The sequence below is a fragment of the Olea europaea genome, chromosome 11 (genome assembly GCF_002742605.1).
Source record: "Olea europaea var. sylvestris chromosome 11, O_europaea_v1, whole genome shotgun sequence".
NCBI lineage: Eukaryota > Viridiplantae > Streptophyta > Magnoliopsida > Lamiales > Oleaceae > Olea > Olea europaea.
Window position 1 is genome coordinate 23,673,261 of NC_036247.1, and position 20,610 is coordinate 23,693,870.

At 34.5% G+C, this 20,610-nt stretch overlaps 1 protein-coding gene across 1 annotated transcript; it reads left to right on the forward strand.

Annotated features, from left to right (window-relative positions):
- The first annotated feature begins 3,042 nt into the window (after positions 1 to 3,042).
- Positions 3,043 to 10,818, forward strand: LOC111404607 (cadmium/zinc-transporting ATPase HMA3-like). Its single transcript, XM_023033392.1, has 10 exons — positions 3,043 to 3,366; positions 3,511 to 3,726; positions 6,407 to 6,664; positions 6,805 to 6,902; positions 7,649 to 7,904; positions 7,980 to 8,189; positions 8,430 to 8,687; positions 8,828 to 8,925; positions 9,014 to 9,140; positions 9,418 to 10,818. Exons 2-10 carry the CDS (start codon positions 3,534 to 3,536, stop codon positions 10,680 to 10,682), a joined length of 2,763 nt encoding a protein of 920 aa, XP_022889160.1. The 5' UTR covers positions 3,043 to 3,366; positions 3,511 to 3,533; the 3' UTR covers positions 10,683 to 10,818.
- Positions 10,819 to 20,610: the final 9,792 nt, after the last annotated feature.

Genomic DNA, 20,610 nt, shown 5'->3' on the forward strand with positions numbered 1-20,610 from the left:
ATAGGCAGCTATTCGTCCAGCATCATCATCAACTAAATGGCCCCTTGTTCACTTGACCGACTTGCTATAATAATTCCAAAACACCTAGTGAAGATATGTTAAACAAATAAAGAGGGATTTTAAAATTACTAATGAACTTACAGTAAGAAATAGATGATCCAAAATTTAAAACTTTCAAAGGATTTAGATTAGAATTAATTAAATTGTGAATTTGTAACAACACTCGTTTAATGTCCAAAGTTTTTATAAATTTACATAAAACAATGTTTTACAAAAATGTATGTCATGTTTTTCGGGTGAGTGGATTGCTCAAGTTTATACTAAAAATTTCAATAAAAAAATTAGGACCAAGCTATGATCAAATGAATACAAAATCATATAACAATGCGAAGGCTAGGTTAATTGACAAGTATCAATTTGATCTTGAGAAAATGATTTGACTGTAATTTTCCCTCAAGTTTCACACATTTACGAGTTAATAAGGACAAAGAAAAGCAAAAAACTATAACATATTTGCCAAGTGATTAAAATTATAATCTAAGCTCAACAAACATTCTTTTACTCCACACGTTTCGTAAAATTCACAACTACACTTTTCGTAAAACCCATATCTTATAAATACTAAAATTCTAACAAAATAATTTTTTAAAGTGTAATACTATTCATAGTGAACGACTATCGTAGTCATCTTATGTGACATATATCTAATCACTTAACTTGGTTGAGAGTCAAACAAATCAGGTTGTATGCTAAGTCCAGTCCCAAGGATATTTTTAACTATAATAAATTGATGAAGAGTACAGAATCAATGAACAATGAAAAGCAAAATTATCATCCTTGACACCGACACAAACAAAGCTGAGAAACTAAAATGTTTCACTATCTCTGGAGCTTCCCGATGGAGTGTAAATATATTGCAACAGATACAACACTGTGAAGGCAAAATAACGTTAGTCAGACATTCTGTATTCATTCTTTTACAGGTCGAACGAAGTGTATACATCATATTCCAAAGCATGCTGACTTAGTGTGTGAATGTTGGAACTGAAATTTTAAACCATTCTATTATCTTAGGCAGTGGGTCACTTCAATGATTGTGCAATAAATTGATTGTAAGATTTTAAATCATAATGCCGAGAACAAGTTCCCATATTCCTTCTTAGGCAGCATATATAAATAGAATGGTTTAAGGAATATCCATGTATATATGATGCATACAACAAAGACAAAGATGCATAAGTTAAGAGAAACTTCATTTTTCCTCAATCTACCAACTCAATTTCAGCTCTCTTTTCACTACCACATTCCTTATTCCCTATTTAAAAATGCACAAGTTAAGAGAAACTTCATTTTTCCTCAATCTAGGGACGTCTCTGCAAGGGATATTTTGGAAAGAAAAAGTCCCAATAAGCTAACTTGGAGAATCAATCTTTCTTGCCTAACAATAAATCTTTCTTGGTCAAAGACTGCAGGGGATTCACCAGGTGGAGGATATATAATGCATAAACAATAAAATTAATTTATAGTCACAGTCCGAACAACACCACCACTAGCACCATCACGAGCAATGGCAAGACCACTAATTGCTGCAGGGACAAAAGAAGACACAAAATTAGCAATCAGGAAAATAATTTAGATATCCAATAAAATTCTCCAAAATCTAGATGAAACTATTAACTTGAAATGGGTACACATAGAATTTAAAATTTTAACTAGAATCAAACTTTTTCGAATCGAAACCAAGAACTGATCAGTCCCCAACAGTTCTTCATTCTTAGTCTGAAACTGAGGAAGAACCAGCATCAATTACCTGTTTGGAAGAGAGTTCGCGGTGGCGGGAAGATTCATGATGGCGGGGAGAGTGAGAACGGCGAGCGGCGGGAGAGGGAGTGATAGTGAGAGACAGGGAAGACACTATAGGGCTAGATTGGGTTTTTTACAAACTAAAAGGGTACGGGTCGGGTCCGAGTCAAGTTTTGTATGATTTATATTTTAATGTCGGGATTAACGACAACGTTCAAAGAACGTTGCTAAAGACATTTAACCGCAAAGTTCAGTGAATGTTGCTAAAACCAACCAACGGCAATGTTCGGTGAACGTTGCTAAAAAATATACAGCAACGTGCATTGCCCGTTGCCAAAACTTGTTAACGGCAACGTTCAATGATCGTTGCTGAAACTAATTAGTGGCAACGTTCAAAGAACGTTGCTAAAACATCTACAGCAATGTGCATTGCACGTTCCCAAAAAAAAAAACAACAACAACGGTCTTTGAACGTTGTGAAAGGGTGTATTAGCAACAACCACTCAAAAAACGTTGCTGAATCTTCATTTTCTCAACCAATGGCAACATGCATTTGCTGAATGTTGCAATAAACCCCTTTTAGCAAAATACAATTGGTGAATGTTGCCATTTATATATTGCCAGATGCCATTTTTCTTGTAGTGTAGTAAAATTTAGACAGTCAAAATTTCGTAGTGATGTTTCAAAAAAGTAAGTCATAAAGCACTACTAGTGTCCAATACTAATTGTTCAATGAACTGGGATGCTTTTTTATTTGTTGAAATTTGTGCAACATTATTGGTCAAAATTCAAATACAAACATCTTATATGAAGAGTAATGTAATTAACTAATTTAGCAAGAGTAATATTATGCAGCACCAATAGTGTTAACACGCGACCCTAATATGACATTCGATGAGATGTATAATTAAATAAATCACTTCATTCTACTTTTTATTGACTCTATCATTTAACGTTATTTAGATTGGTATAGCACTAATATTTCTAAGAATAATGTTATTTAGCACCAACAGTGATAGAGCATCAATGTAACTGGCTATAGAAATTCAATAGATTTAATTAAATGAGTCATTTGACTTTGCATTGAAATGAATATATTATTTAATGTCATGTGATTATAACCTAGACGGTTGCTCAACACTAGTGGGGATAAATAACAATGCTCTATTCTTTTAGCAAATTGTATAGTTAGCTTACAATCACTGTTGAAATAATTTGGTCATTTCTGAATTCCAATAGCAATGAGGGTTCCTTGAAATCTTGCCGCATAAATCTCGCATAGTGCATTTTACATGCGGACTCCAACTGAATTTGTTCTTTACGTTACTGATTCTTGGTTATATATATATATGCCTCGTCCATGACCGAACCTCAGGATTATTCTTGCACAGGATAAAATACTTCCCAAGGAAATTTCTTTACATTATTTCAGAGAATGCTCCTCCTGTTGCACTTGATCTGCTGATTTGCTCATTAGTCTCTGTCCATCCTTTGCATGCATTCTTAAATATCCAAGCCCTCTTCTTGCCACCCTCAAACTTGAGCCTGTAGAGCTCTCATAAGGTACCTTCCACTTCCACCCCCACCACACATTAGAGATAGTCATAAATATGTATCTATGTATGTATGTATTTTTATTTATGTACATATAAGCGAATATATAGATCCATTAATTTGTTGCAATTTTTTCTGATTTTTTGTATACAGAAGGCGCATAAAAGTAGAGTTAAATGGAAGGGGATGCGGCTACAAAGTTTCAAAAATCTTATTTTGATGTGTTAGGGCTATGCTGTTCATCAGAAGTTCCTCTTATAGAGAGGATTCTGAAAACAATGGATGGAGTCAAAGATTTTTCAATCAATGTTCCGACTAAAACAGTTATCGTCGTCCATGACACGGTCTTGATCACTCAGTTGCAGATCGGTAATTCATTAATAACCAAATTTCTTTATCTTTCTGCATTTGAAAGATTTTTTCTCATAGATTTTTAAAGACTTCATCTAGGAAGAAGGTTAAGGGAATACGGCAAAAACACAGAAGTAAATTTTGATGGGTTCTAACTCGTGCACATGAACTGTACGGCAATTAGGTTGAGCTACTTGCTCTTTCTTTAAAGCAGGGCCAAGAAAGGGGAAAAAAGCACCATTTATGACCAAAAGACGGTTCAAGCAATAATATTAGCGATCTTTGATTATTAATTGGTCCACTATATTGGTGCTTTATTTGTCATAATAAATTCTCATCATGTACGTATACGTTACTTTAGTTCTTCCATTCGGTTAAAGAAATTGGCTTAAAAAGAGTGAAACCTTCTTCATGACTATGGCTATACTCAGAGTTAATTGTTCCAATGGTCATTAAACTTAACTCTATTCTTTGATTGGTCACTGAAGTTTAAAATGTCGAGTTTTGTTTATTGAACTTAAATTCATGTTTTCAATTGTTCACTGAAATTTAAAATATCGAATTTTGACAACTGAACTTTGAAAAATGTTGTACATTACTCACCGTAAACTCGATATTTTTTAAAATTCAATATTTATGCTAGTAGTATTGTACGATATTTTTCAAAGTTTAGTGATCAAAACTCAACATTTTAAACTTTGGTGAGCAGTCAAAGACGTAGACCTAAGTTCAGTGACCAAAACTCGACATTTTAAATTTCAGTAACTAATCAAAGACATGGGCCTAAATTTAATGACCATTGGAACAATTAATTCCTATACTCATGTAATTTTATTTATTTATTTAGTTTTTATTTTTTTTTGGTTGTTGGCATGAAAAGGAAAAGAAAAATGAAAATCCTTCTTCAGGATGGTCATACTCATTTAATTCTTGTGTTGTCTTTTGGGCAGGATATGACTAAGGATGCTCCTTTTTCCCTCTCTTAATCGAGATTTCAATTTTTGCAAGTTTTGGTGGTGGGAAACTTGATAAAAATCATTGTTGCTAAAACATTTTAAAGAGATTCTCTGTTGATAATATCATCATATGCATAATTGAAAACATTTATAAATTTAGAGACTCCATTTCAAAAGTGCTCTTCATTTTAACTCTTCATTTTATTTTATTTTTTCCAAAAAAATCGTTTATTTATTTCTCATCTTTTATTCAACATGACTTCTTTATATGTGAATAACCAATCAATTTAAATATTAATTGAAATGATTTCACAAGGAGAGGATTGAAATTTGTAGCTTATTGTGCCCTTGTTTGAGCCACATTATTTTAGTAAGAATGCATTTTTGAATAGTTTATTGATAAAAAATATATAATTAAAAAATAAGAAATTTTTTTGAATTTGCGTGTAATATTATTTTATTGAAGAATGTGTGATTGAAATAATGTCAAATTATTATTTAAGAATGTATTTTTTGAAAGAATGTGGATCAATCGGGGCCTGAATGTAATCATTATAAAGTAATAATAGATAATAGGTTTGACTCTAACAATTTTCAATTTTAAAAAGCTAAAATATAATCTCTCGTGAAACTTATTTTAAACGTTGACTTTTTAAAAAAAGAGCATATTATTATAACGGAACGACTGTCTGGCTCCAGGTTCTCATAGGGCCTGTTTGTGCTCGATTTTTTCACCCAAAAAATTGAATTTTTGACCGTTATTTCACTATTTCAGCCGTCATATTTGACTTCTTCTCTCACAGGTGGACCCCACATTTCTCCTAACGGTCAAAAAATCAATTCTCAAAATCACTCTCAAACAAGCTCATAGTCCACCAAGTTAGCCTCCCACACACCCGAGCCAACAAGCCATGATATAAGATATAAGCACAATATACTCTGAGTAGAAAGCTTGCAACCATATGGACACTGTTAATGCACTTTCTGGTAATTTGGCCTTTAAATTGTGGTTAGCAATCTTGTCGTGCTACATAGGTAGGGGAGTTTGTTGATCCATAACTCACTCTCCCACTCAATCTGCTAACACCCTCGTAGTGGATAGTGTGCCTCGCATCTTCGTGCAATTTCCACATTGTATACTCTTCTACGCTAATGGGTCTAAAAAATTCTCCACAATTGCGGCACCATCCCCTTGATGGACAAGCATCTAAGGTGTCCCCAATCCTCTTCCCACAGTAGCTCATACATACCATCTTCGACACCAACCTTTGCCTTCTACCTCTTACATTAGTTTCTTGGATAGACGGCTCCCATAGCCATAGCGTAAAAGCGCATATTGAAACAATCGACACAAATGCCCCTCTTTGTGATTTCCTTTGCTATGTTTTATCACGTTCTACGAATCAAACGTTCAAGAAGATAGGCTCAACTACACAATATAAAATATAAGAACAATATACTTTTGATAGGGACCTTGCAACCATATCTGCATGACAAACACCGTTTGTGCACTTTCTAGTAACTTGGTCTTAAATCAGCAGTTACCAATCTTGCCGTGCCACATGAGCAGAGGAGTTTGCTGATCCCATGACCATATGCTCATATATTTATAGCAATTTGCCACTGAAATTTGCATATTTAGAAAATGACGATATTAAAGTATACATTTGGTACGCAATACTAAAAATAATACAAAGTGTGACATGGAATTTCCTATTTTGTTTGGTGTTGTTGATGGACAGTTAAGGCATTGAACCAAGCAAGATTGGAAGCAAATATTAGAGCATATGGAAAGAAAAATTACCAGAACAAATGGCCAAGCCCATATGCACTACTTTGTGGTGCCTTGCTTTTACTGTCATTTCTGAAGTATATTTACAGGCCCTTGGAATGGTTAGCTCTTGTAGCAGTTGCAATTGGAATCATACCAATTGGGTTAAGGGCTGTTGCATCAATGCGCAATCTCACACTTGACATCAACATCCTCGTGGTCATTGCAGGTACCTAATCTCATATACGCTTGCACACTAGAAAACATTCACGCCATGTTAATTTTGATTTACTTATCACACATCTAGTTGGTTAATTTGGGGTGCCATTTGCCATCAAGTTTCTTGATGAATTATTTAATGCCTTGCAGTTGCTGGATCAATTGCTCTCAAGGATTATTGGGAAGCTGGCACAATTGTCTTTTTGTTTACAATAGCAAAATGGCTAGAGTCAAGAGCAAGTTACAAGGTTTGCATATAAATAACACATTGTGTTGCATAAATTATACACCAAGAATTTTGAATCGGGTATCCGGGTTTAGTTTCTCAATAAACAGAATCAAACACTAATAATCAAAGGCTCAACCCAAATCCAAACTACTCACCGTGGTTGCCCTCTACTCATAAAGGATAATATGGTGGATGCAATTAACCGCAAAGGAATAGAGAAGGAAGGAAGCAACGGTTCAACACTCAACCTCTCTTTCCTAATAATTCAATTGCAACACACGTTTATATCACAAAAGGGGCTCATATATATATATATATATATAGCGTTAAAAAAACATAGGCCAAGACATAACAAATTAAGCCAAGACTTAAACAAGAAGTTGTGGAACAAAAACCAAACAAATCGTGTAAATTAGGTGGGCTAACACCTAAAATTTTCGTCAAACTAATGAACAGACCATGAGTAACATAAATTAATAGCTTCTTCAAGTGGCCTAATTTATTTTTGGGTCGAGCCAATGCGTTGCTGTGTTGATATAATTAATCCAACTCATTTTAACATCGTTGTCCAAATTTATTGGATAATCAAAACCCAACATATTGTATATATGCATTTGAGCTTTTTTTCCTTTTTTTTCTTGACAAAGAAGATATTCGAAAGAAAAATGAACCAGCTTTTAATGAATTTGACAATAACTGATCTAGGAACAATACAAATGAATGTATTTTGTGTTCTAATGACCATATTTTTCGATAACAATGTAGGCAACTGCTGTCATGTCATCGTTGGTCAATGTAGTACCGCAAAGAGCTGTCCTTGCTGACACGGGAGAAGAAATCAATGCTGATGAAGTCAAGTTGAACACCATTCTTGCTGTTAAGGCTGGTGAAATTATCCCCATTGATGGAGTCATCGTAGATGGAAACTGTGAAGTAGATGAGAAAATTCTGACTGGAGAATCATTTCCTGCATCTAAACAAAAGGATTCGGTTGTTTGGGCTAGCACAATCAATCTTAACGGTAGTTTGTGGAACTTACATTTTTTTCAATTGCTGATTGACGACTAGCTATTGATCATCTTGTTGTGGGCATTAGGCTACATTAGTGTTAAAACTACGGCTATAGCTGAAGATTGCGTGGTGGCTAGAATGGCAAAGCTTGTAGAAGAGGCTCAAAACAACAAATCGAGAATCCAAAGATTTATAGACAAGTGCTCCAAATACTACACACCAGGTAAATTATTTAATTTTACTAACTTAATACTTTTGGTAGGGACCTTGCAACCATATCTGCATGACAAACACCGTTTGTGCACTTTCTAGTAATTTGGTCTTAAATCAGCAGTTACCAATCTTGCTGTGCCACATGAGCAGAGGAGTTTGCTGATCCCATGACCATATGCTCATATATTTATAGCAATTTGCCACTGAAATTTGCATATTTAGAAAATGACGATATTAAAGTATACATTTGGTACGCAATACTAAAAATAATACAAAGTGTGACATGGAATTTCCTATTTTGTTTGGTGTTGTTGATGGACAGTTAAGGCATTGAACCAAGCAAGATTGGAAGCAAATATTAGAGCATATGGAAAGAAAAATTACCAGAACAAATGGCCAAGCCCATATGCACTACTTTGTGGTGCCTTGCTTTTACTGTCATTTCTGAAGTATATTTACAGGCCCTTGGAATGGTTAGCTCTTGTAGCAGTTGCAATTGGAATCATACCAATTGGGTTAAGGGCTGTTGCATCAATGCGCAATCTCACACTTGACATCAACATCCTCGTGGTCATTGCAGGTACCTAATCTCATATACGCTTGCACACTAGAAAACATTCACGCCATGTTAATTTTGATTTACTTATCACATATCTAGTTGGTTAATTTGGGGTGCCATTTGCCATCAAGTTTCTTGATGAATTATTTAATGCCTTGCAGTTGCTGGATCAATTGCTCTCAAGGATTATTGGGAAGCTGGCACAATTGTCTTTTTGTTTACAATAGCAAAATGGCTAGAGTCAAGAGCAAGTTACAAGGTTTGCATATAAATAACACATTGTGTTGCATAAATTATACACCAAGAATTTTGAATCGGGTATCCGGGTTTAGTTTCTCAATAAACAGAATCAAACACTAATAATCAAAGGCTCAACCCAAATCCAAACTACTCACCGTGGTTGCCCTCTACTCATAAAGGATAATATGGTGGATGCAATTAACCGCAAAGGAATAGAGAAGGAAGGAAGCAACGGTTCAACACTCAACCTCTCTTTCCTAATAATTCAATTGCAACACACGTTTATATCACAAAAGGGGCTCATATATATATATATATATATAGAAACTGAGATTTATTTCAGTGCTTTTGAAGAATGAGACGACTAGTTCGTAAATTTTATTATTTTTTAGTTTTCTTACCTGATGCATCGTAAAAGGGTGCTAAATTTTGTTTATGAAATTTTTTATTTTTATTGTTATTTCATGTACTAAATTTCAATGCACATGGAGTATATAAAAAAAAGCCTAAGCACAAGACATAATACAATGCTTGGGAATTCCTTCTGTTGAACTAGATGAACTAATGGAATGCATTTTCCTACAGTTAGGGGGTGCTTTAGAAATTGTTCATGCAGAACTACTTCCAGAAGATAAAGCAAGAATTATTAAAGAGCTCCAGAATGAAGGTCCAACAGCCATGATCGGTGATGGTGTGAATGATGCTCCTGCATTAGCTACCGCGAATATCGGTATCTCAATGGGTGTTTCAGGCTCCGCACTTGCAACAGAAGCAGGACACGTAGTTCTTATGTCCAATGACATTTCGAAGATACCAAAAGCTGCACATATTGCCCGGAAGGTCCTAAGAAAAGTCATTGAGAATGTGATAATAGCAATTACAACCAAGGCTGCAATATTAGGATTGGCCATAGCTGGTCATCCATTAGTTTGGGCTGCAGTTCTTACAGACGTCGGGACATGCTTGTTAGTTATCTTTAATAGTATGTTGCTACTAGGAAAGACAAGACGCGGGAAAAAATGTTGCCAGCCACATGTCCACAAACATAAATGCAAAACTACAAGCGACTGCTCTTCTCATAATCATAAGCCTTCTTGTTCTGATGAATCACAACAGAAGTGTGAGGCTCAAACATGCTCGTCCAAGAAGTGTGAAAGCAGGAAATGCTCGAACTCTGCTGACAAGCACCGTTTCTCTAAACAGTATAATCCACTCAACGAGGAACGAGATATGGATCATAAGTGTTGTGATCATAAAGTTGCTCAACGTTTGGAACCACGGAGCGCCCATAATCGTTGTGCACATTTAAGGTGCAGAGAGGATACTAATTGTGCAAAATCAACTCCAATGACCAACATTTGTATATCTAACAATGGGCTACACGACAGACACTGTGATCATTGCAACCATAGTATCCCAACATGTAAGAGTACATTGCAATCAATCAAATCTGATGATCGCAAAAATCCAGGAAACTATTGCCTGGAAAACCATTGTGTAAATACCCAAAAAGATAACTTATGTGACAAAAAAAAAGGCATCCCAGAGAAAAAATGTTGTACACATACACATCGAGATGAGGAGGCCCATTTGGGAAGTGAAAAGCACGTTGCAGGAGGGTATCAACACGTGCATTCGACAATCAACTCTTGTTCGGCTTTGGCTAACAAATGTAAAGGTGAATGTTGCGACAGCTTTAGGAAGGATTGCTGTGTCAAGAGTGGGCACTATGGATGTACATTAGGAGAAAGCCTATCAGAAATTGTCATCGAGTAGATGCTCATTCCAAATTTAAGAATGACATAGTTAATCTAACCTTGCAATGGAGAGTTTCAGCGAATTTTGTTCAAACATATTTCACACCAAATCAAGTGTATAAATTAATAACTTATTTGGCTAGCTTTCTTATTTATCTATAGGATCTTTACTGCGATGGCTAATGGCTGAAAGAAGCTGAAAAGGTGAATTCTGGCATATAATGTCATTTAGTTATACAAATTCAGAAACTGTAGAGTATAAAAAATAAAAATCATTCATCATTCAATCTATACATAAACATAAATTAGAATTAATCATTTGATTGGAATATTTTTGTGTTGTATTTCTCTTTTAGTAGAACTAGAATTAATAATTTATTTTTATCAAAACCTGAATAGCCATTGGATACCTTGTATCGAATTGTTGATTCCTATTCCCTTTCCCCCATTTGTATGCACGTTTGCATCGACAAAACGTGAAAACTTACAATTCGTGAATAATCTTCTACTTTCAGTTGATTTACTCAAACTAAACATCAAGTACTCGTTGATATGTGCACAATACGAAGAATTTTGAATATTGGGTATTGCATAGATAATTGAGAACACTTTATTTTTCATTTTATAACCTTTCGAAGCACTATCCGATAACAATTTCACCCCAAGTAGCTTATGTAATCTATTGTCAACTTTCATTATCATACTACCACTATTCGTCATACATTCCCACATAGATGTAAGTAGATGCATAGATATGGATAAAAGAACTACAAAGCCCTCATTGATTCGTTAGAATGCCAAGGATATGGGAATCAAAAGTTCATTGGTTCCGAAGAATACCAAAATTTTGATAAATTTGAGAAGAACTCCCAATACCTAATATTTTTTATTCAAGACAATTTGTATTACAATAAAGAATAATTATATATTGAGTATAAGCAACTCTTTGTGCACAATAAGGTAAGAAATGTAACTTAAAGGAAACAATAAAAACAAGATATTACTGGATTTAATTGATATAATTCACATGTAATGAACCTCTCAATGACGGAATAATAATGAAATTTGCTCGCATGTATTCAACCATGGCAAGAGGCCCTTTCACAAATGTATCATTCGCAATATGATCGAAAGATTGTTCCTCAAATCGATTGCCTCACCTTCCTTCGACATACTATCACCTAAATATGGAATCTTTTACCACCCAAAAACAAAGGAGGAATCTGCCCCTGAATTATTATTTCATGTGGATAAAATCGATCTTTTGAAGAAATCACCCACTTAAAGTCCCCTACAACAAAGTCCATGTCGACCCCTTCGATTCTCTTTGAAACTCATAAAGCCTTATGTACTTGCATGCCTGAAAACTTTGTCTTTAGTACAAAAATTTGAAGTAGAAATTTCACCCCCAACATGTATTTGAAGATCACATTTCATAAATCAGAGATGAGGTTTATTTATTCACAATTCAGGTGATTAATTGATATTATAATTAATATACAATTCAACCTCACCCCCATACCCACTTCATTTTCAATTTCAAAACATCTCTCTCTCTCTCTCTCTCTCTCTCTCTCTCTCTCTCTTCATTTGTCGTCTCCCTTTCCTCAGTCGTCAGTTCAGTGGCACAGTTGACGTGAAATTTCCTAAAAGAAACGGTCAGTGTTGGCGCTCCCTGTTACCTTTTCACACTCACAAGAAGCTTCGTTCCCGCGCTTTGTCACAATGCTCAACGGTGCAGCGTTGATCGACATCACAGCGTATGGTGGCAAAGCGTCAGAACGAAGCAGCCAGTGTGCTCACAGTGCCAATTATGCTTGGGTGTGTTGCGACTGACAACCACTACTTGATGCTTTCGACCATATGTGATGCCAATGATAGTAGTGACTAGATCTTTGTATGTGATGATAGTGACTGGATCTCAGTGCGTAGTGGTGATGAAATGGCCGAATTGATTTTTTTGGTTGGTTTTTTTGGCTGTGATTTGCTTGGTTATTTTGGTGGTTGGCTTGTTGGTATTGGTGGTGGTAGTGCGATAGTGGTGGTTGAGGTGGAGTGTTATAGTGATGCTTGTGGTGGATTGTTATAATGGTAGAGCTGGCTGTTTGTGGTTTGCATATTGTGGTGCTGGTGCTAGTAAGGTTGTGATAACTGAAAATTTGTTCACAAATTAGGGATCATCCTGCGTAGGTCATATATCGATGTCCACAAGTCACAGATCACTATGAGTAAGTGACGGATCAATGTCGACAAATCATAAATCAATTAAAATTAGCCACAAATCAATTTAATTGTTCACATAGGTCAGAGGTTAAAAATTTAACAGATCTAATCACATGCCCAAGGGTGGACCCACTTGTGGTCATGTAAGGTCGAATGATCCCACAAATTTTTTGGATTTTTTTCCCAAAAAATAGTTGTTTTAATCCCTTTACAACGTACTTTAACGCACTTGTTACGGGATGTCAAATAAAATCGAACTATTGTATTCTTAATTACATTTTGAAGTGCTCAAGGCCTAGATTTTCGCTCATTAATGGTGTGAAATGGTCGACCATAGCAAAAGTTACAACACGTCAAAGTAGGTCATTTCAAATTAGTTTATCGAAAATTTTGATCAATGCTAACAATTTAAATCATTGATCATATGATATTCGAATCCACAAATCATTTATGTCATCTGAAAGCTCATTTTAAGAACTATATCATAGTCATATCGAATGGTCCAAACCGATATCGAAATAATTAAATATACATCAAACGTACATCTCAAAAAGAGACATCTAACTCTTTTTCTTTTAAAAAATTTATTATTTCATTAATGTTAATTATTTTTGCATGATAGATTTTTCGAAATAATTTACATTATTTTATTAGAAAATTTTACATGGAATATGATGTCAAAAATTTTAGAATCGTTATGAGCTAAATGTAAATTGAATTTATTTCAAATTATATTTGCTTTAAATTTTAATTTCATTTACTCCTGGGATTAAATTTGGATTTTATTTCAATTTATTCACTTTCTACATTCAATTTGATTTACTCGTCGTTAGCTCTGAGAAATGGTAAACAAAATTCTACAAGTAACAAAATTCATTTAATAATATTGATAATAATGTAAGTATACCACGCTTTCAATTTATTAAAATACGTATTAACATTTTCATTAATATTATGAAGTTTCTAAAAAAAAAGTTCTATTTTAATTTTCAACCCCGCAACACAAAAACTCTGGGTCCGCCCCTGCATATGCCATTAATTTCTATGAACTCGGCTCTTCGAACTGGTCACATATTTAATTAACTAGATTTCAACAGTGAGAATTAAAGTTATTTGCTACAATTAGTACTTTCTAAATTATACCAGAGGCTATTTTTCAATTTTCAATTTAAAAAAAAAATAAATTTACAACACCACTACTTAATCATCAGAGATGCTCAGTTGATGTTCTCCAACGTTCGCTATTTTTTTCTCCCTTTATTTCTACTATTTGAGTCGATGATGCTCTGTCATTGCTGAAGAAGTCACCTACAATATCAGTATATTCTATCTTTCCTCTAACGAAGTTATTTGGATGCCAGTAACTGTTTTGGTGGATGTTGATGGGTGGATTCCCACGACATGTGATATTGATTATCGTAAGAGAGGCTGGCGATGGACGAGGTGTGCAGAGGTGGGGGTAGAGGCAGGCAGGAGTTTGGTGGGGATATATTATTTTAACTTGATAATATTATTATTTAAAATAAAAATTGTGAATTATCACACCAGATTTTTGGATTTTTAAACTCATTCTCTTTAAATTGAGTTGGTCTATACTTAATCCCTAATATATGATTTTTTGTTACCCTAAAATTTGTTCCTTTGAATCCCCAAAAGTTTACTTTGAGGCTATCTATCTTTGCCTAATCCAATTAACTAGAAAATAAACAGCTCTTTTAAAGGTATATAGGCCCATGCCAACTCTAGACCAGATCCAAGTTAAAGTCCATATTTCTTTGGGAAAAATTCATATATCTGGTGTATTCTTTACACTGTTTCAAAAATCAGGTAAATAGTTTAAAAATTCAAAATTTAGATATGTATTTAATTAATTAAAAATATTTATTGAATATATATATAATAAAGTCACAATTAAAAAATTAATGGTCACAGATTCATAATTATAAGCCACAAATTTATTTACTGGTCACATATTGTCAAATAATTGGTCGCAAATCAAAAATTTTGTAGGTCACAAATCGAAAAGGCCACAGATCATTTTTTAGTCACAAATTATCAAATTTTATCGTCACAGATTATTTTTTAATCACAGATCATCAAATTTTAATGTTACAGTCCATCGCCCAAAAAAAAAAAAAAAAAAAAAAAAAAAAAAAAAACATAGACAATCAACCCAAACCACCAACTTGCACCACCACAACCACCACCACCATCGCACACCACACCACATCCACAACGCACCACCACCGCTAGTAAACACCACCAACTGTAATAACACCACCACCCACATTGCACTAACACAATCGGCTTCCACAAACAGTCGAACACAAAATTCGCATCACATCCACACAATCGCGCCGCAAACTCCACCATCGGCGACAGCGACACAACTATCGAATCAAAAACCAAAGAATTCCAAAAATAACCACCAGATCGCTTCGCCCAAAAATCAACCTCCATCCGCATCACCACCATTTTCAACCACCACAAGATCTACCAACAAATCAAATACAAAACTGCCATAGTTTTCGCCTACTTATTGAAATTGAATACATAGGAAGTGATAGAAAGGGAAATCCTAATTATTAACGAAGGAAATTTACCCTAGGTTAAAGTGAAGAGAGAAGATATATAGATGGGAACGATGACAGAGCATGTAGAAAAGAGAGAAGAGAATGGGTCATCAGTGCAGCTCCTTTACCGTCGGTCGCTGAAGTTTGAACAGTCGACAACGTTTGGAAAGAGAAGGCAGAGAAGAAAAGAGAGAGAAAGAGTTGTAGAGAGAAGACTAAGAATTGAATTTGAATTTTAGGGTTTCAAATTCGATTGGGATGAAATAGGACTTATATAGTACTTGAACTGTGCATAAAAAAACCATCCAACCTGATATTTGCACTGAGATCTTTAAAACTTGGGATTCTTGTAATATCCTCTATTTCTTTTTCTTTTTTATTTCAACCCATGTGCAAATTCAAACCAACCCATGTTTCAAAACAAAACAATTAAAACCCAATTGAAATACTTAAAGTCATACTAGCACAAATATCCTTATTTTTGGGGCTATTTTGAAAAATCATGACAGATATGGGTTAAAAGCCAAATACTCTAATTTCAATCAATAAACAACCTAAACATTACAGTGCAAAGCTGAAACAAAGAAGTCGATTCTTCAAAATTCCAACTTTTACAAGCTCGAATCAATGAAACAAATCAAACACAAACAAGATCAAGGGATGCTTCACCTATTTTTTCTTCAAAATTTTCTCCCCCAAATCTACAAATAATCAATAAAAATCTACAGGTTTGTATGTTTCTGAATTTTTATTCAATTAGTTCATTTTATTTTATTTTTACTTTCATTTCTTTGAAGGTTTTTTTTTTTTTTTTTGGGTTCTATTGCATATGAAATTTCATCTTTATATTAATAATTTTGAGTTAGTGTACATTAAAATTCAAATTGTATAAATTGGATTAAATTAATATATATTAAAAATTAACAATGAATCAATTCAAGTTATGCATGCAAGGCGTTTGTGATAATGAGAATGAAAAATAAAATTCCCTATCACTTTTATGTGAAAAGGTTGCAATCTATTTCATTCAAATTTTCTTGGAGTAATTAAATAGATGCATACATGTGTGTTTTGAAAATTCAATTATGAATATGAATTCAAACATTATTTTATATTAAAAAGTGACATGATGTAATGAACTGAATTGAGTTAGTACATATAAGAAATCAACTTTGGATCAACTAAAGTGATGCGTGCAAGATATTTATGGAAAAGTGAGGGAGAAAAGTGTCTGACAGCATTTCCTGCGGTGATTTCAAAAACACAATCAGCTTTCATAAAAGGGCGTCTCATTACAAGACAATGTGCATGTGGCCTATGAAGTACTTCATTTCCTACGAAAAAAGAAGAAAGGCTACATGTTTCTCAAGCTTGACATGAACAAGGCATATGATAGAGTTGAATGGTCTTTTCTTGAGGCCGTCATGCACAAATTGGGCTTTCATGAAAAAATCATCAACTTGGTGATGGCATGTGTTACTACTCCCTCTTTCTCGATACTCATCAATGGCTCTCCCATGGATCGCATTATCCCATCTAGGGGATTGAGGCAAGGGGATCCTATCGCTCTATTTATTTCTCCTATGTACTGAAGGATTCACTAGCCTGCTGAATGCGGCGGAAAGGAATAAAATGGTGAATGGTATTCAAGTGTGTAGAGGAGCTCCTAGTTTGAATCATCTTCTCTTTGCTAATGACAGCCTAATATTTTGTGAAGCAAATGTGGAAACTAATAATCGACTACAAACTCTCCTTAGTAGCTATGAAGATGCCTCAAGTCAACAATTGAATAGAGACAAAACCTCTATGGTCTTTAGTGGAAATGTAAAGCCAAACAAGCCGCAAGAAATTATGGCTCTATGGAATGCTCCTCAAATACAGCAATATGAAAAATATCTGGGATTACCGCCTATGATTGGCAGATCCAAAAGGCGAACGTTCTCTGAAATTAAACACAAAGTTTGGATGAAATTACAAAGTTGGAAAAGTGATGTTTTCCTAAGGAGGACAAGAAATCCTCCTAAAATCAATGGCTATGAGTTGCTTCAAATTACCCTCCATATTATGCACTGAAATTGAAAGGATGATGGCTAGATTTTGGTGGGGCCAAAGAAAGTAGGAACAAAAAATCCATTGGAAATCATGGAATACAATGTGTACATCGAAATCCATGGGGGAATGGGATTTAAGGAGTTGGGAATCTTCAACTTGGCTATGCTTGGAAAACAAGCTTGGAGACTATTGCAACACGTTGATAGCTTAGCTCACAAAATATTCTCAGCCCATTATTTTCCAGAAGGTAACATTCTCAAAGCATCTATTGGTAGTAATCCCTCGTATGCTTGGCGTGGAATATGGGAGGCTAAAAATCTATTGCTACAAGGGGGAAGATGTGTTGTTGGAGATGGAAAAACTATACACATTCTAAATGATAACTGGATACCGGGAGTGAAAAATATAAGCAGGGAGTTGGGTATTGATTTACAACAACATCACAACCAGCAACTTGAAAATCCAGTGGCATCACTGATTGATCCCAACTTGAAGTGGTGGAACTTGACAAAGCTTAGGACTCTATTCAATCAAAAAATTGTAGAGGCGATACTAAAATTAAACCCAAGCCCCTCGGGAGAAAAAGATTGCTGGTCGTGGAAACATGAATAAGCTGGACTTTGTTCTGTTAGCAGCGCATATAGATTCTTCAAGAATTGTCTAACGCCGGACCATGGTAACTCCTCAAATGTGGCTGAAAAAAAGAAGTTTTGGGATACTTTATGGCCTCTAAAGATACCCCCACAAGGTTAAAAATTTTGCTTGGAGAGCTTGCCAAGATAGCCTGCCCTCCAAACAAAACCTAATTCGAAGAGGAACACTTGTTGCCACCAAATGCTATTTTTGCGACTACCAAGTAGAAGATCTATGCCATGTTCTACTTAAGTGCCCCTCTACTCACCAACTCCTAACCAATTGGTTTCCAGCACTACAGAATATGGATTACCTGGGAGATTTCATGCAAGCATCTATGGATATAATGGCAAAAGACTCAAAGGATACTCTCTCGGAATTTATACTCATCACTTGGGGTTTTTGGTTCCGTCGAAACAAAATGGTTCATGACCAGCTGAACCTTCCACCATAACAAGTAATTGCTACCGCTTTAGCCAAAAAACTCACTGCTCAAATAGGTTCGTCCCTCAATTACTCCCCTGGATTGCTTCTCTACAAATATTGGTGGTCCGCACCACCTAAGAAAGCATTAAAACTCAACATTGATGCCGCGCTATTTTTTGACTCAAATAAATCTGGGATTGGAATCATTTTACGAGATCAAGAAGGAGAAACAATTTTCACACAATCTTGGAGCCGGAACACATTGAAGCTCATGAACTAGTCAGAGGCCTACAACTGTGCCTCAACCTTAGAATATCTCACTTAGTGGTGGAAAGTGATTGTTTGTTTCTTGTCAACGAAGTCAATAAGTCAAACTCGTCCTCTTCACCAATCCGATCTCAAGTTGCCGAAATAAAAGAGTTAATGCAGAGATTTCCTAAATGTAACCTTCAGCACTGCAACAGACTATGTAACTAAGCGGCACACTCCCTGGCAGAACACGCATGGTCCCTTGAAGACATGATTCTCTGGTGGCATATTGTTCCTTTATTCATGGAAAATGTAATTTTCATTGATAAACATTATTGTCATTTCTTAAGGTTTATTACCTTAATGAATGAAATATTTTCCCATTAAAAAAAAAAGGAATACTTTAGAATCAATTAAATAGATACATGTGGTTGTGGAAAAATAAATATTTTAGTATGAATTGAAACCTTTTTTATGTTAAAAAGTGACATGGTGTAATACTTTATTTATATCTGGCATGAGAATTAAGATGTTAAAACTTAAAAGTGACATTCTTTGTCACTTTATTCTAAAAAGGTCTAATTATATCTCATTTGAATTTTTAAGAGTCAATTAAAGAGATGCATACATGTGTGTCAAAATTTAAATATGAATATAAATTCAAACATTGGTTTACATTAAAAGTGGCATGACGTAACACTTTATTTGTACTTTTTGCATATGAGTTAGTTTACTGAAAATTAAAAGCAACATATGCTGCCACTTTTTCTTTCTTTCTAAAAAGCATCACACTATTAATTCATTTGTATTTTTTGTAGATGTGAATAAAATTAATGTCCTCGTTTATTATGGATGCAAATGATTATAACAAACTACGAATATAAAAGCGATAAAATAATTAAAATTGTTGTACCAATAGAATGCACAAACAACAATTTTTCATTAAAACAAAAATATCACTTTTTTTTAACAAAAATGACATATCATGTCACTTTTTGAAGCTAGAAAAGTGACAAATATTAAAAAATGACAAAGAATTAAAAAAAAAAGTGATAAATTCTCAAAATCTGCCTTTTTTTATTTTTATTAGTTGATGTAGCTGGATATATAATTATGTATCTATAAATTAACAATATACAGAAATCTATTCGTAGGGTAATTTAGAACACTTATAGGAAAGATGATGATTTGTGTCTAGACGGTGTTACCATAAAGACTTTAGATAATTGAGCATTTTTATAGACATTTTCTTTCAAAATATGTTCCACCACACGTTAATTTTAATTATATCTCAACAACGTCACTTGGTAATGATACCACTATGATTTAAAAACTACTTTGCTATCAGCCTTTCTATTCATTCCCATTATGTTTTAGATATTTTAAATGATTCTCTACTTTGTTACAATATTTTGGAGTCGAATTTTATTTTTTAATACTCATTAATATGCATTGTGTTACTCTCGAATTTGAACGTGGATGAACAATACTTTTTTAATTTGAATTTTTCATCACACTTGAAGTTAACCTCTTGTAATGTGTAATGATCGAGAGGACCTCCTACATTAAATCCCTCTTATATCAATAGACGTGACTAGGATCGATCTGATGTGTCTGCTGATTGAACAGGAGAGACATGGCAACGTAGCGTGATGTGGCGACGCGTAGAGCTGGAACCAAAAGAAGCTGCAAAGTTTCTACGGCGCATGAGCCGTTATTTATCTAGTGATAAACTTGAGGAGCACTCGATCAATCAAATCTAAATATGTATAGTGCCAAACTTGAGGATAC

Excerpts from the sequence above, each read along its gene's own strand:
- LOC111404607 (XM_023033392.1), top strand. The coding sequence starts at position 3,534 with ATGGAAGGGGATGCGGCTACAAAGTTTCAAAAATCTTATTTTGATGTG. Across the intron at positions 6,903-7,648 it reads AGTCAAGAGCAAGTTACAAG|GCAACTGCTGTCATGTCATC; the intron begins GTTTGCATATAA and ends ATAACAATGTAG. Across the intron at positions 7,905-7,979 it reads TAGCACAATCAATCTTAACG|GCTACATTAGTGTTAAAACT; the intron begins GTAGTTTGTGGA and ends TGTGGGCATTAG.